This window comes from Melanaphis sacchari, unplaced genomic scaffold, assembly GCF_002803265.2.
Source record: "Melanaphis sacchari strain LSU unplaced genomic scaffold, SCAv2.0 Contig94_pilon_pilon, whole genome shotgun sequence".
In the NCBI taxonomy this organism is placed as follows: Eukaryota; Metazoa; Arthropoda; class Insecta; order Hemiptera; family Aphididae; genus Melanaphis; species Melanaphis sacchari.
This window is the reverse complement of record NW_020271674.1, coordinates 376075-391828: the sequence shown is the minus strand read 5'-3', so window position 1 is coordinate 391828 and position 15754 is coordinate 376075. Positions and strand designations below refer to the sequence as shown.

Below are 15754 nucleotides of genomic sequence, written 5' to 3'. Positions count from 1 at the left end.
AAGATTTTATAGAAAATACAATTACGGTTTGTATCGAAAATTAACAAGTTAAACGAGATCACTGAAGATTTATTATACACACGACATTCGCATTAATCTATATCATAAACGCAGTGAAACCTCTGAGAAAATAAATAGGCAATAGACTTCCCTGTATACTCAAAATCCTAAATAAGTTAACGTTTACACGAAACGTATATGTGTGTGTGTTTGTATGTCGAAATACTTTAAGTGTATAAAGTCTTAATGTTGTAACATGTAAATGTTTTATAAAAACTGCGACTAATATTATTTTAATCGTGGTTGGGTGGACATATCGCGCCGAAACCGATCAGAAAGGATATTTATCGTTCTTTTTTTTTTTGGGGGGGGGGGGGGGGGGGGGGGCGGCGCGGGTGGAAAGAGGCCAGGTGTTTTTTTTTTTTTTTTTTTTTTTTTTTGGGGGGGGGGGGGGGGGGGAGTCACGTGCTTGAGAAATCGTTTTCCAAAATGTTATAATATTTTTATGTAAGCGTTTATTCACGGGATACCGAATGGTGGAATAAATTAAGTCCATCTCATTAATTTAATGTAGGTATGCGAGAGAGGTTTCACTGCACTACGTGAATGATTACACGTCATATTATACGCGTTACCGCTTACACGCACACACTATATTAAATACGATAACATATTAATAATTAATATACTAGTATAATATACTGAATTAGAGCTGTTTTCTTGATATTCTGCTTGAATTTACTTCTTATCGTCGATATATCGATTTACGGACCGACGCAGTAAACGCACGCGTACTCACTGAATAAAATATTATTATACACTATATTATCGTAATATTCTACAGATGTTTGACGTGTGCACACGAGTCGAAATAATATGATGTGTCGGCATATTGATCATTCATGTGTATTTATGTGTGGTTTTCCGGCAGTTGTTGTGTGTTTGCCAGCGTCGTCTTCGGCATCAGCGCGAATATGATAATTTATTTACAAGAACTTATAAAATATTATAAGCCGCCGCGTGAAGAGATACATCTCTGCCCACGACTGACGGGCGGCAACGTCGCGGAAAAACATAAGTGGCGGCGTGCGACAGCTCCGGCCCTGGTTCCGGTTGTTTACTTGCGTTCCCAGCCCGCCGAGTTGTAAAACCACGACGACGTGTCCTCGCGCTTCACCCAAGCCGACTCTGAACCGTTCTCCTGTGAACACAAACAGAGCACGACCGCTATTGTAATCGTCGATTATATTTTTAAAGTATCAATTAATATATAAATCTACTGACTGTTACGAGTATTGCGGATACGACTCGCATACACTGTAATACTCTACTAAAGAGGATATTATATCGGGGACGCTATAAAATTAAATAGATATTAAGTTCGGGTGTCAACAGACAAGTTCATTAAATGCACCGTTTAAAATCTGCGGTCAGGTCTCTTAGTTTTCTTAGTGGCAGTCTGTCGTTCGAATTGCCAAAGAGATTGTGGATACACTCGAAAAGAGTTTGGCGCGATGTTAAGAAAAACTTTTGGCAACCATGATCTCAATTTCTAACTAGTATTTATATGTCATCTCCAAGGCGCCTGTGTAATACTGTCTATGTCAACACTGCAGCAAGAACGTGACGGGCGTTTGGCATTTTCACAAGTAAAAGCGCAGCATTATTTATGTTTGTACGCATTTACATCCGACGCGTGACAAAATTATTTATTAAACACTTCTCGTTAATACGCGCAGTGATCACGAGTACAAGAATGGATTTACTCTAGTCTCCCTCGTTCAGTTGCATATCGTATTTGTTTTATGCATGTTTTCACGCGACGTGCGACATGTTCAACATCGTTGCCACTACCCTCAAAACCATCACCCTCGTTCGAGATTGGTTTTCCTTTGGGTACATATCACAACACCCTTATTCACCCCTACGACTGTGTACACATGGTATTCGAGAGATCTAGATTTTACCCTTTCTGAAGTCATGACTCTTCCCTCCCTAAAATAATTGCGTGTACGGTAGAATTTATGTCTAACGCCATAATAATCGGGGTTTATTTCGTAAGGGCACTACCGAATTATTTCGAATCTTAGATTAGACGACTGTAGACTTAGAAAACCAATTTAAAATATTAAACACGCAATAAAATGTCTAACTAAGTCGAAATATAAATAATATAATGATAAAAAACCAATTCACGTCAACTCACAGCTGTTTGATGTGACGACATTGTAGGCGGTGGCGCCAGATAGTCCATGTTCGAGTAGTAACCGCCGTAGTTCTGGTGATGATGCGCCGCCGCGTGATGGTGGTGCGGATGGTGATGATGCGGTTGGTGATGGTGATGATGCGACGAATAGCAATTACCACCAGTACTGCCGTTGGTCGAGTAGCCTCCGCTAGAGCCTACTGGAGACGACCTGGTATTGTGGTGGTGCAAGTCCACCAGTCCCGGTGGTGGTTCCGTGATGGCGGGGCTCCATATCGATCCTGGCGTATTACCACCGCCGCCTGTACGATAAAAAATTCAAAACTTTATCAATGCGCATAATAATTATAAAATATGTCGAAATGTACCGATAAGAGAAAACGAACGACGGAATCGATGTCTACAACAGTTCAATATTATAGCGAAAAAAGCTAAGGACGAAGAAAAAACGGTTTTTGAGTGGAAAAACTATTGGCAAATCGGTAAATAGTTGTTTAACCTGTTGAAACGTAACAAGTAAAAGCTAAGAACAAATTTAACGTTTAAATCCCTCAGCACGGTAGGTTAATGTATATTCGTACGGATGTAGGCGGATCCAGATAAATGACCCTATATACATTAAGTCCCCGGGGCGTCACTATGCAGTTACACGCGCATCAGGCCCCTTCTACGCCACCCACTTTTCGAATTGTTAACTCACCACACGCATTAAAAATAAACCGATGGCACGCCTATACAATAATAATATTGTTGTTCGTAAACTGCAATACGCGTGCGGGATAAGGGATTCATCGTGTCGCGGGACGCGTACAATATAAGGAAAACGGTCCTCGCACACAGCATCACACCTCCTTGTTCCCTCGAGGATGTCGGTTTGGGAAGCCTCACGAGGAGGGCGCGTGACTCCGAAGAGGTACAGAACAGTGTGTGGGTGTGCAGGGTGTAAACGGTTAAGGGTCTACGTTAACAACACCGCGAGTGCGATCGTTTGCTTACCGGAACTCGGGTGGTACACGGAAGGCGGCGGCTGTATGGGCGGCGTGCCGCTCAGTATCGGCTTGATGTACGACGAACCGCCGCCGGGCGGCGACTGCCGACTGGACGAAAGCGACGTGCCGGTAGACACGGGCGAGTTGCCGGCCGTCGAACTCGTAACGCCGCCGCCACCCACGCCGCCGCCGCCGCCGCCTACGCCGCCGTTTATTGTCGGTGACATTTTGTTGTTGTTGTTGACCGGCGCGTTGCCACCGCCGCCGGACGATTTCCCCGACGATTTTGGACCGTTGTTGCCGGTCGAGTTGTTTCTAGACGACGCCGTCTTGTCCGTTCCCGTGCCGTTGTGGTGCTGCTGTTGGTTCTGTTTCACTTGTTGTCGGCACTTGGCCCTCCGGTTCTTGAACCACACCTGAAACACACAATCACGCCCATGTAGATCAGCCGTATATTGCAATAAATTCTCTAATGGAGTGATAGACCGAAATTCGGGTATGAGGCGGAACCTATATAAAATATAACGATAGTCGAAGGATGTAATCTTATTTTCTGTTCAGACGCGCTCCCGGTCGTAGCTATTTGTTAGCCCGCACCTTTAATCGATGACCTGACGAGTTGCAAGTTCAAAGCTTCCGAACCTATAACGACGAGTTCGTATAGATATACGATAGAAATATAAAACTATTTTGTTTCACTATTCTACCTATTATTTCTTTTTGTTTTTTTCTAGCTATTGCGTCATGACTCACGACATAGTGTGTTTGAGAAAAAGCAATTGCGATATATATATTTGATAATTCAATGGATATGGCAGAAAACATATCTGGAAAACGAAGTATCAAGAACACGAAGAGTAGGTATATAGGTTCATATATATTATATACACGCAATGGTGTTTTCCCGCAAAACAACTTAACTCTAATGAGTCCAATGGCACTGCGGCAGCAGAGGATTATCACACCGTATACGTTATACTACGTATATACGCGTATCAATTTCGAGAAGTTCGTCGCGAAGCCTTATACATTACGCGCGATGACCGATGCGTAGTAGAGTCTCGGTCGTCCACGCGTCGTGTAAACATACAAAAAACCTTTTGCTGTTTTCCGACGCCACCACCGCCACCGTCACCGCCACTGCCAGGTCCTAAGCGTATCGATTTTATTTCCAACGCTGGCGTTAACCTAGTTTCTTTATCTGTTGTACGCCGACAAAAAAATTCAACCACATGCACTGAGTTTAATAATATCCAGTCGTTATAATATATATCGAAGAGAAGATGAAACAAATGCAATCGGCCGATTGTAATTCGTACACATAATATGAGCGACAATTTCTAAAAGTATACTTATTAAGAATATTGTTTTAGTTTTATTATATATTTTTTTTTTTATAGCGACCTGTGCGACGAGTTATTGATGTATATTGTAATTTACGTACAATATTGAAATATTAAATGGTTATACCAACTTTAAATTGCTTACATAAATATTTCATGAAACAAAGCTGTCATCAAAGGGGCTTGCTAATAAAAAATAAAACGAATAAAATTCAATAAATATAGAGATATTTATTTTCGTCTCTTCGAAATAATGGTACTGCTGCAGTGACACAGAACACTTTGAGATGACCCTCAAAAATGTAAACTTTAAATAATCGTGGAGTACCGAAACGCATTTAATAAGTAAGTGATAGCGTAGAAATGTACAATAATAGTAAATGTTTATCTCACGGGTCTGCAGGATTTCATGTAAATTTCAAGTCATAATATTGTAGACGATTGCAATAAAAAAAAAAAAAAATCGGTCAATATAAAAACTACATGGATTCTACTCTGAGATCTAATACTATAATATTATATTGATGAGTAAAAATAATGCAACACAAAAGCGGCTATAATATTATGCAGTTACGAAATAAAACATTTAGGTAAATTGACATAAAACAAGCAAGCACTTTTTTAGCGTGCGCACGGTTGAACAATATTGGCAAACGACGGTTTTACACGCAATCAAGCGTACGCTCAAAAACTTGCAGCTATATATTATATATAGATTTATAGCCAGCCGAGTGGTGTCGGCGAGAGAATTATCGTTCGAAATTTCGCACACGTCATGGTGTGTATAATAATTTGATAGTATAATATAACACATAATAATATATCATATAGCATAATTATTACTATACGCACTCTCTACAATATAATACAATACTGAATTTATTGTCGTCTTGGATATGACGTGATTGCATTTATTATTATGCTATACACGCATCATGATCGTTGTAAAGAAAAACGTCCGCGTATGCGCATATATAGCATTATTATACGACATATTATAATTTAAGTCATGTATATTGTACAAGCGCGGGACGGCAACGAATATTTTATCAAGACAATTTATTCCGGGAGCTATCCCTTTTCGCGGCGGCGGTTCTCTTTATAATGTAACAGCCGCGGCGGGCGGAAAACGTGACCTCGCACGAGATACATTGGTTTTACGACCGTGTACTAACCAATATACGTGTGCGTACAGATGTGTTTTTATCACGATATTATAATAATAATAATAATAATAATACGAATATTCGGTCGTCGTTAATATAATATTATAAGTATTGTGTAAGGTAGGCGGCAGAGGGTATGCACCGGAATATTATAGTATATAGTAGCCGCGGTAAACTGTATATTATAGTACATATAGTACCTATACCCACGCCCATTATAATATGTTTTATTAAACAGTCGGCGGGCCGCGCATACGTATTGTTCCGTGTCACGAACGCGTCTCGCCGTTGCGGCCGTGAAAAGTGAGTATATACCGAATTCAGTATAATATTATTATTTCGCCTGAAAACCGGACCGAAACTTAGGTATGTGGTCGTCGCACGGTCGGTGGCGACAGCGGGAGAAAGAGAGACAAGCTGCGGCGGAGAGAGAACAGGGAGACCCGACCGGTTTGCGTGTAAATAACAAAAACTGCGAATAAGCTACACATTATAATATACCCAATGAAATATCGATCGCGATAAATTTGCTGACCGTCGAACTCGCGACTTCGTTTCTGTCATTTGTCCAAATGATTAATTGAGATGACGCGAATCGTGCTGTGTACATTATAGTCACAAATCGTTTTCTAGAGAACCCGAAATAGTCGTCTGATCAACTTTTAAGTTCGAACGTGTGTCACTTTATCGATCATTATATTATTTAGGATGATTGGACACAACATTATAGGCTAAATAGTATTATTTTAAATGCCCGCTGACTTGACTGTAAAACTTATTACTCATCTTCAAAATAAATAGAATCAATTATCAAATTTGTGTAATTGATTCGATAAAAGCCACTAAGATGACTAATCTTCTCAGCACAGAGTAACTATTAAGCTCACAACTTCAGCACCCAATATTATATTATTAAAATAATACCCTCAACCAGAGAAAATTTAATCGGTTGTGTTCGGTCGGCTTCACAGTTTACGTCATATTATATAAAAGTATGTCTGGAACGAGGAAAAAGCAAAAGTTTAGTGAAGATAGGGGAAGGAAATGTGCTACAATGGCGACGTATAACCGACAGGACAGAAAATAACGTCATTTTTCACCGGAAGTGTGCGAAGCGGTGATTATTCACGAACTCACTCAAAGTATACCCGTGGCGACACCGGTGTTGGAAGGGGTGGTTAGAATTGGGATAGGAGGCGGGATTAACCGATGACGGACGAGCTGTATACACACACACACACACACACACATATATATATATATACAGGATCGGGAAGGACAGCGAGAGTTATCCTCCCCAAGTGGCGCACGCCCACTACCATAAAGTACATACCATGGGGATGGAGGGTCTTCTACGCGGTCGCTGCAGTCGGAGGTTATTCAGCCACACGCGCGCCGCCCTAATCGCCCATTGCAACGGCCTTTATCGTTTTCACGAAAAGGGGGACGAGAGGATAGAATTGTGGTGGCAATAAAATCCCATAACCGACAAAAATTATTTTCACTATACAGCTGTCCGCAAACTATATTCTTTAGAAGATTTTCAAAATGTTTTTATTTTTGAACTTAATTTTGTATGACAGCATTGTTTAGTTAAATAGATAATAGGTATCCATACCGATTTTTTTCATTCCGAAGACGAAATATGATAAAATTAATGTCCACATTCCCGAGGATTATTTTTCATATACTTATTTTCGATTAATGGATAGATTAAATTATTTGGTAAGTCTCACAATGTTTGATCAAACATCAAGTATGTTAAACCATTCAAATATTTTTTATTTTAATGATATTTCTTGGAACGTGGAAATTGTTGTTTATACAATATAATATTATATTATAACGTAAACGATAAGATGAAAATAGTAATTGTATAAAATGTTCTTATAATTCCACCAGTATTTACCAATATTTTCTTGACTTTCTAGAATATTGTCTCTTATCCCTCTACACTATCTCTAAACTGATAACATAACTCGACTTCTAGGGATAAACCATTAAAAAAAAAAATAGTTTGAAACCAGATGAATAAATTACCTGTACTCTTGATTCGGGCAAGTTGATCTTCAGAGCCACCTCTTCACGCATGAATATGTCTGGATATCGAGTTTTGGCGAACAACGTTTCCAGCACGTCCAACTGCGTCCGGGTGAACGTGGTTCGTTCACGCCGTTGCTTTCTTGGGTTTCCAACTGCATATGAAAATAAAAGGCACTCATTATTTGATATTACCGACATTGAATATACATGCAATATAACATAGACAAAGACTCAAAACAAAAATCAAATTTGTAAACTTATATATTACACACAGTGACTCTGCATTTGAAACGACTAATCCCAAGCTCATTTTAATATTAATATTGTAGAATTATGATTTCATTATTCTATTTGTTTTGCTTTAATTAGGCAATAAACAATGTTTCATAATTAAAACGCTTTATACTTTCATTACATTTATGTAAATATATATAATGAGTTATAATTTTAAAATATGTGCATTGTAATAAATTAATAACAAATAACACAATTATGAACAGCTAAAATTAATTATTACTTATGTTACATAATAAGTAATACAGTAGATTTAGTTTAAATAACACGATCTGTATTAAATATCATATTAAGTGTTCCTAAACAATTCCGTAGAAAATAATAAAATATTGTTAGTTGTTTGATATGATATATTATAATGCTTTTTTTTTTGATTTTTTATAAAATATTGACTTTATAAATAAATTATTGAATTATTGGTAACATGTGTTGTTTTTATTACAATGTAATTATTCGATTATGCAGAACAACTTTATATGCAACAATAAACTAATATCAATGAAAAAAAATACGATAAATATTAAATGTATAGCAATACATAATAATCTTCTTATAAAATTACTACTTCTAAAGTTCTAAAATGTAATATGTTTTTCTTTCATAAATTTAAGGTATATTTAACCTACACAATAACAAATGTACAATAAGCTTATATTGTAGTGAATGGATTAATACAAAAATAAGAGTGAAAAAATATTCTGCACCGTAACGGTCCGGCTGGCCAATGGGATACATTAGGATCAATTAAAATTGTTTTTTTATAGTTTTAGCTATAACTTTTCTCATTTCAAACATACTTTGCAATTGTAAGATACATCTATAAAGATTGTACATTTTCACGTCATTTATGTACACCACATAATACCTGGTCAGCATTTTATTAAAATAATATATACAACATTTTTGACCACTCATCTTTGCACAATCTTAAATTTATTTTTTAAGTATGAATTGTAATGTGTACAAAGTATAAATTACCTCCAAAAAATAAAAATGAAAAATATATATAGAGTGTATCAACAATATTAACATATTATGTACTCGATCATTACCTTACAGCTATTCGCTATGTTACAAGACCGGCGAAAACGACGATATGTCGTCTGCAGACTCTTTAAAAAAATTCGTATGTAAGTATTTATTTCTATCTATAATCATATGTATATAACAACTTTAAATGCTGCAACAATTTATTAAATTACACGATGTATTGAGTTCTGATACTGTGGTTGTCGGGGGAGGATGTGGAATGATGGGGGGTTAATAAGGTTACGCGACGGCGGCATTCGGGGTAGTATAACTTTACCGTGCGCTCTGCACTTACCCCACCGCCAAAGCCCAAAACTGACGATCTCGGTCGTTTCAACGTTTAGGATATAGATATTATATCGCATTATCCTTTTCGTTTCATACGCGATTCGCCGACTGTCGCCCCCGGCCGGCCACTGCCGAGTGATGTCGTCCGTCCATCCGGAATAAATCAATCGGTCTACACTCGGGTGACGGTCCGACTTTTGCCGTTTCCGCCGTCGCCCTACCAGCCACGCGTAATATAATAGCGACGTAATTTATTATTTGTCATCGAATTTAAAGGGCAACGGGGCGGGTAATGATAGAGTTTATTGGATTCGCGGTGCGGTTAAAAAGTCAAAGAGCCCGTGGATAATGCGATTTACAATTAAAGTGCATTAACAACCGCCGTTTATTTTCACGTAAAAAGTGATTCGGTGCGAGGTTTTCTTCCTTTACAATAGTGGATATGCAAAAAGTGAAAAAATAAAATGAAAAATTCACTGAGTTTTTAATTTTAACATAATAATACGAATATTACACATTATAGTAAATGGCCGGGAAATATTTTCGTTTACGCGTCTCTGCAGACTTGGGAGCCGCAGATTTCGCGAAATCGAATGTTATCGCGGAAAACGAATAGTAATGGCTCTTGTAAAAACGATAAAATGTCATGACGAACGAACTCTGTTTCTTCGAATGTAACCATATATGCGTCAAACGACACGTTCATTTGAAAGGCGTGTTTTCAAAATGATCTTATCTCTCGAGATGTATCGGTCGATATGAATGTTTAAGCAACAAACCAGACGCAGCTACTGCGCGCCACATGTTTTGCGTGTGTATCCTTCATATTGTGCTCAAGTGAAAAAATACGCCAAGACATAATACAGGTCATCGGGTTCGGCGGAATACTCGAATACTCGATTTGTATTTACCCGAGGGAAAAGCTGCGTCGATAACGAAATCGATACTAAAATGAGAATAATAAATCATTCGGTTCAAAAGAGGTTATCCACCGCAGTGACAACCACTATCACATATCATTGCCATGTGTGAAACACAAAACATAAAATTATAATAGTATATACGAATATCAGCGACCACTAATATTTCTGACCTGATCGGTACTTATTTCTTATCTCCAAAAATTGTGCATGTCATTTGGGTAATATGTTTATTTTGAATTTTCTAATATTATTATTTATATTAGTGTCGATTTTACAATAACTGCTGTGTAAATATTTTTTAATGAGTTCGAACTTGTGTTAATAAAAAGACATAATAAATTTATAATAAAATGTTTACATAAATAGAAAATGCGTATACTTTGGATGGTACGTTAATAATTTGATTTTCTTCTCGTTATTGTTTATTATGTTTACCCTTAGCCGTTTAAATATATAATTTTGTATCCAACTGAACTAAATAATAATAATTGTTCGTCGATTTGCGCTAATGACTAGGTACTCTGTGCGGTCAATATATATCTATATCAAATATATATTTTATTCACTTTATAATATATTATTATATACTGTATAATACTTATTTTATTTCCCTTTTAAGTTCTAATATAAATCTCTTTCAATCTCAAAACAAAAATCGCCGGTCCTTCACTACAGGGACTCGTTATAATTGGCATCCTTCGTGCTTTTTTTTGTGTAGTGATCATGATACCATGGTCAAGGTTTCACACACTAAAACGTAGTTTTTTTTTTTTTGTAGTAGTAGTAGTAGTAGTAGTAGTAGAAAGTTTCAGTGTTATGACACACACCTACCTTCAGGTCACTAAAGGTTATACAATTTTAAGGTAAACCGAAACAGTTTTACACTGCATTGTTGTTAAATAATAAAAGATTTAATTCGAACGGGTCGAATTTCATACGATAGAACATCAGTTGATATATGAGTTATATGACATGGTCAAACCAACATTATGTCCTTTGAATTGGTAAAAACATGAATCGATTCCTTTTGGATTCAACATATTTTACGAGGGGTGCTTATATACCGGCCATTTATTATTGTTATGAATTTATGATATAATAATATTATAGGATACACAGCCGAGGCTTAAGCGTTTATTGTGTTACATTGTATGTAGCAGGTACAGGTAAAAAATATGTATTTCGGTTTTAATACGAGTATATAATGCAGTGCAGCGGACTATATATTATAATATTATATTATATTATGTTTGCTCGAGCGCGTTATTATTGTTTTATATCGACCACAATTACTGACGAGAAGATAGTATGTAAAAAGCCATATAATAGTCGTTGAAAATATTAGGTCACCGTCGTTGTAATCGGTATGAACGACAGGAATCAAATTACGATGACGCGGGTAAAACATTGCCGTTTTCTCTATAGTGCATTGGGTACCTTTATATTATAGTACCTAGCTATCGTGCTATTATAGTGGTGTTATATAGAGGAAACAAATAGAAACATAGTTAAGTAGAAGGGATGCAAATGATTTTATTCATTCTCTCTAAGATTCAAAAAATTGGGGAAAAAATTTAAAAATTCATGTTCATCAAAGATGTTTACCCTATATGTGCATAAACACGAGTTTTCTATCTATGCGAAGTTTCTGATGGATTTAAAATGCAAAACACAGAAAATATACTTTAAAATGGTCATATTTTTATAGATTACACTAGGTACTAATAAGTTATTATCATTCATAATATACCATTCATATAGTAAATAAAATTAGAATATGATAAATAGTTACCACAGTCCACAAGTTTTGTGCTGTAATTGTGTTGTGTACCTATTAAAAAATAAGTAGGTATAAGTATAGTACATAGAAAACGGACTTAAAATATTTAAAAATTAATGTTGTTAAAATTATTTTAATATAAATGAATAATATAAATTGATTACCAATGTAATAACATATAAAACGTAATGTAAAAATAATAAAATTTATTATTTCAAATAATAAATGACACTATGACCAAATTGTATATCGTAGCTAATTAATACATTATAAACAAATATTTTGAAGTCTGAGCTAAATGAGTAATAATCTATATTTTATTTGGATAAATCTAAGGCTTTAAGAAATATTTTATAATACACATTACATATCCAACATCCACCGATAAATCAAAATTTTAGTATGTGATAGAAAGAAAACAGGACCTAACCGCTGCTGCACTCGAATTATGTCTGTTATAATAACTTGCAAATGGTTTATTAGATAATTTTTTTCTAAAATATTTTTTACATACGTTAAAAATCACTTAAAAATTAAGTTGTTTATTATGGATCGAGGTAGTAGGTACTTGTCATATTTTTTTTTTTTTACAAACCTCACTTGTGGTTTACCCGTACAATGTAAATAATATAGAAATTTAGCAATATACAGTGTAATATACGTAGGTAGTCAAAGGATAGTGAATTATTTTTGGTTTCAATGGTCACCCTCGAAGAACAAATTGCTATGTTGTTGCTTGTTTACGCCGTTTAAGTTAAAAACCATGTCGAGTACGTTCCATATATTGGATCGGTATTGTTACACTCACCCCATGACTTATAAGTTAATGGAGCCGTATGTTTGTAAGAGAAATTGACATTTTTGGTGACCAGCGTAAAATTATTTTAAAGAAACTGTGTAACTTTTTTTTATATCTTATATACCTATATGTTTTTTTTATGTTTTTTAAATATTTTACCTATATTAGTGTGTTAGATTAGGTTAACATAATATTTTAAAATGTTGTTACCGTGTGTAAATATAATTTATTTTACTCCTAAATTATTATTATTTAATTATATAATAGACTAAGGCTAGGATTTTCTTTTAGCTATATCAAAATTTGTTAGAAAAAAATTAAAAACTAAGTATAAAATATAATAATTATGTTTAATGTCTAAATTTAAAATATATTTTAAAAAAGCTACTATGTGCAAATCTTTAAGATTTTGAAAATAAATTATCTATACGTGAATCACCATATAATACTTTATTATTATTATTATATATATTAATGTATTATAATATGTAATATTTTTATTAGTTACACTACTTACACTACAATTATTAAAAGTTTCTAAGTTATTCGTTAATGCTTAATACTTAAAATATAATTTGAAATTGTTATCGAAAGAATAGGTCCCTATAATATGTGTTGAAATATGTGGGAATAATTAAGTTCGTTTTATTCAAAATCCTTCAAAATGTATATGATAATTACTAAGTTAATAAATTGTGCATAATAAAAAAATATGTGTCATTATACACATTTTGAAAATATAGATTCGTTTAAGTAGTATAATGTTTAAAAAATATTTATTTTTTGGTTATCTGCAGGAACTGTGCTTAATCGGAAATTTTTACCGTGAATAAAATATATGCATGCTACTATATTATACATTATATATTCAAAGATTCAGTGGGTTTGTACACTTTGTAATACATTTTATTGTTACACATAACATGCAGACGGTTTTAATATTATATTATCGTACATATATTATACACATATCATTGTAAAGACGCAATTGACTCATTCATTTATGTGTATATATATATATTTATTATTTATGTATATATATATGTCGTAGGCCATATGGGTAATAAGTTTTTTGTGAAAAGACTAGACTCTTTGTAATGGGGTAGTCTGTTTGCGAACTACACTTATTATTTTTCAAAACAGCCTGCTATTTTTCAGGCTTATTGCATACAGACTAATATCAGTTAGGCATTTTAAGAATTACAATCATTTTATGGTAATAATCATTTGACTATTTGACTATTGTATCACTAATTTTATTTTATATTACTAATCATATTATGTAACATGTAGACTGAACTATTATAGGTACATTATTTTCTTTTTGTCTACAACTTTGCCAATATTATATTTTGAGTGTCTAATAGTCCAAGATCTACTTTTGGAATATTGACTGCAGAAAAAATGATACAGAAACAGCGATAAGAAATTAGTCATAATAATTGGAGTTGGCAGTAAACAGGCTACCCCCATTGCAAAGAGTCTAGTCTTTTGCCAAAAAAATAATTATTTATATAGCCTATGACATATATAATATTAGTATTATTCGCTATATGGTTGGTCAGTTTTTGTTCGTTCGTAAAGCCGAGTCGTACAAGGATTTCTCTCTTGTGTCTTGTGAAAAAAAATGAATGTACCGAAATTGTGATATCAAGAGCGGTCTCGTTTGACATAGCAAACAAAACATAGCAGGATTCTAATAAATCAAGTTATTTGAAGTCTAGTCATTTATTATTTTATAATGGCGTCATTGATTGCGTATCTATTTATAACATTATAAGAAGATTTAAAGCGGCAATCGGCAATTTATTAAGGGATTGTGTGTATGTGTGTGTATGTACCTATATACATAGTAAATCTTGTATTGTACATGTATTACGCATACATGGCATCATGTTTATTGTACGAGAAGAAATGATTGTTCGTACGAGTAAATCGAAGTATGGCCCACACAACGTGTAAACATAATATAATGTCACACGATAAGAGTATAGGTATTGTAATAAAATATTACAATAATAATCTATTTTCTACACTTTTCACTTCTAAGAAATATTAGTTTTTAACTCTTTAAAAATATTTGAGTAGGTAATTTTCTTTTTTGGGTTCTCGACGTTATTATAGAAATAAAGTTTTGATTTTTTTTTCTTGGATAACCGACAGTGAGGATCTGTGTGAACGATACTAATCCTCGGCTGCCATCGTTTATTGCGTAGTATACAAAGTTAAGTTTTGATTATACATATCGGTTTTTATTTTATTTTTAATTAGTATAAATATAAATATTTTAATCATTTAATTCACATTTCGACAAAATATATTATGCTTAAACATACTTTTTCTGTACTTGAAACAACAAAAATTGATTTACGTGTTAATCAAAAAGATAATAATAGTCATACCTTAAAATCGAATCATTTGAAGTACCAAGTTATGTTTTTGTCTGACATAAATAAACTTAAAAAAAAAAATAACAGACTTGTTGAATATTTTAATAAAAGTTATTTAAATACTTTTTATTAGGTTGTACACTTTTACAATAGTTTTCAAGCGATTTGTATTTGACATTATTCGATTTATTTTTCTGTATATACCTATGTCATGGTGACAATAAAGAAATGTGTTGTATAATTTATAAATTTGTTTATAGAATATTTACAGCATTTTGCAGTATACTACAATAAGCGGTTGTATTTTGTATAAATTTCCTTGTTACATAAGTATAAAATGTTATACTTGTTTCTTATTCTGATATCTTTAACTTGAAAGTGTTCTATATACAAGTATTTTTTTAATAGTTAAATGTCAACTACTAGTTTCTACCTATATTCATACATACATAGATACACACACACACACACACACACACACACACACACACACACACACACACA

At 34.2% G+C, this 15754-nt stretch overlaps 1 protein-coding gene across 3 annotated transcripts in view; it reads right to left on the bottom strand.

The window, feature by feature from the left end:
- Positions 1-455: 455 nt before the first annotated feature.
- The window catches only part of LOC112603050 (homeobox protein OTX1-like), a 35226-nt gene continuing 19927 nt past the window's right edge, over positions 456-15754 (bottom strand). For 2 of the 3 annotated variants that reach the window (XM_025351449.1, XM_025351451.1), the window contains exons 4-8: positions 12074-12112; positions 7745-7899; positions 3203-3611; positions 2207-2508; positions 456-1201 (exon numbers count right to left, since the gene is read on the bottom strand). In XM_025351449.1, coding sequence (XP_025207234.1) covers positions 1118-1201; positions 2207-2508; positions 3203-3611; positions 7745-7899; positions 12074-12112 — 989 coding nt within the window. In that variant the 3' untranslated portion in view covers positions 456-1117. The remainder of the gene's footprint in view (positions 1202-2206; positions 2509-3202; positions 3612-7744; positions 7900-12073; positions 12113-15754) is intronic. The other variant, XM_025351452.1, reaches the window with a different exon arrangement.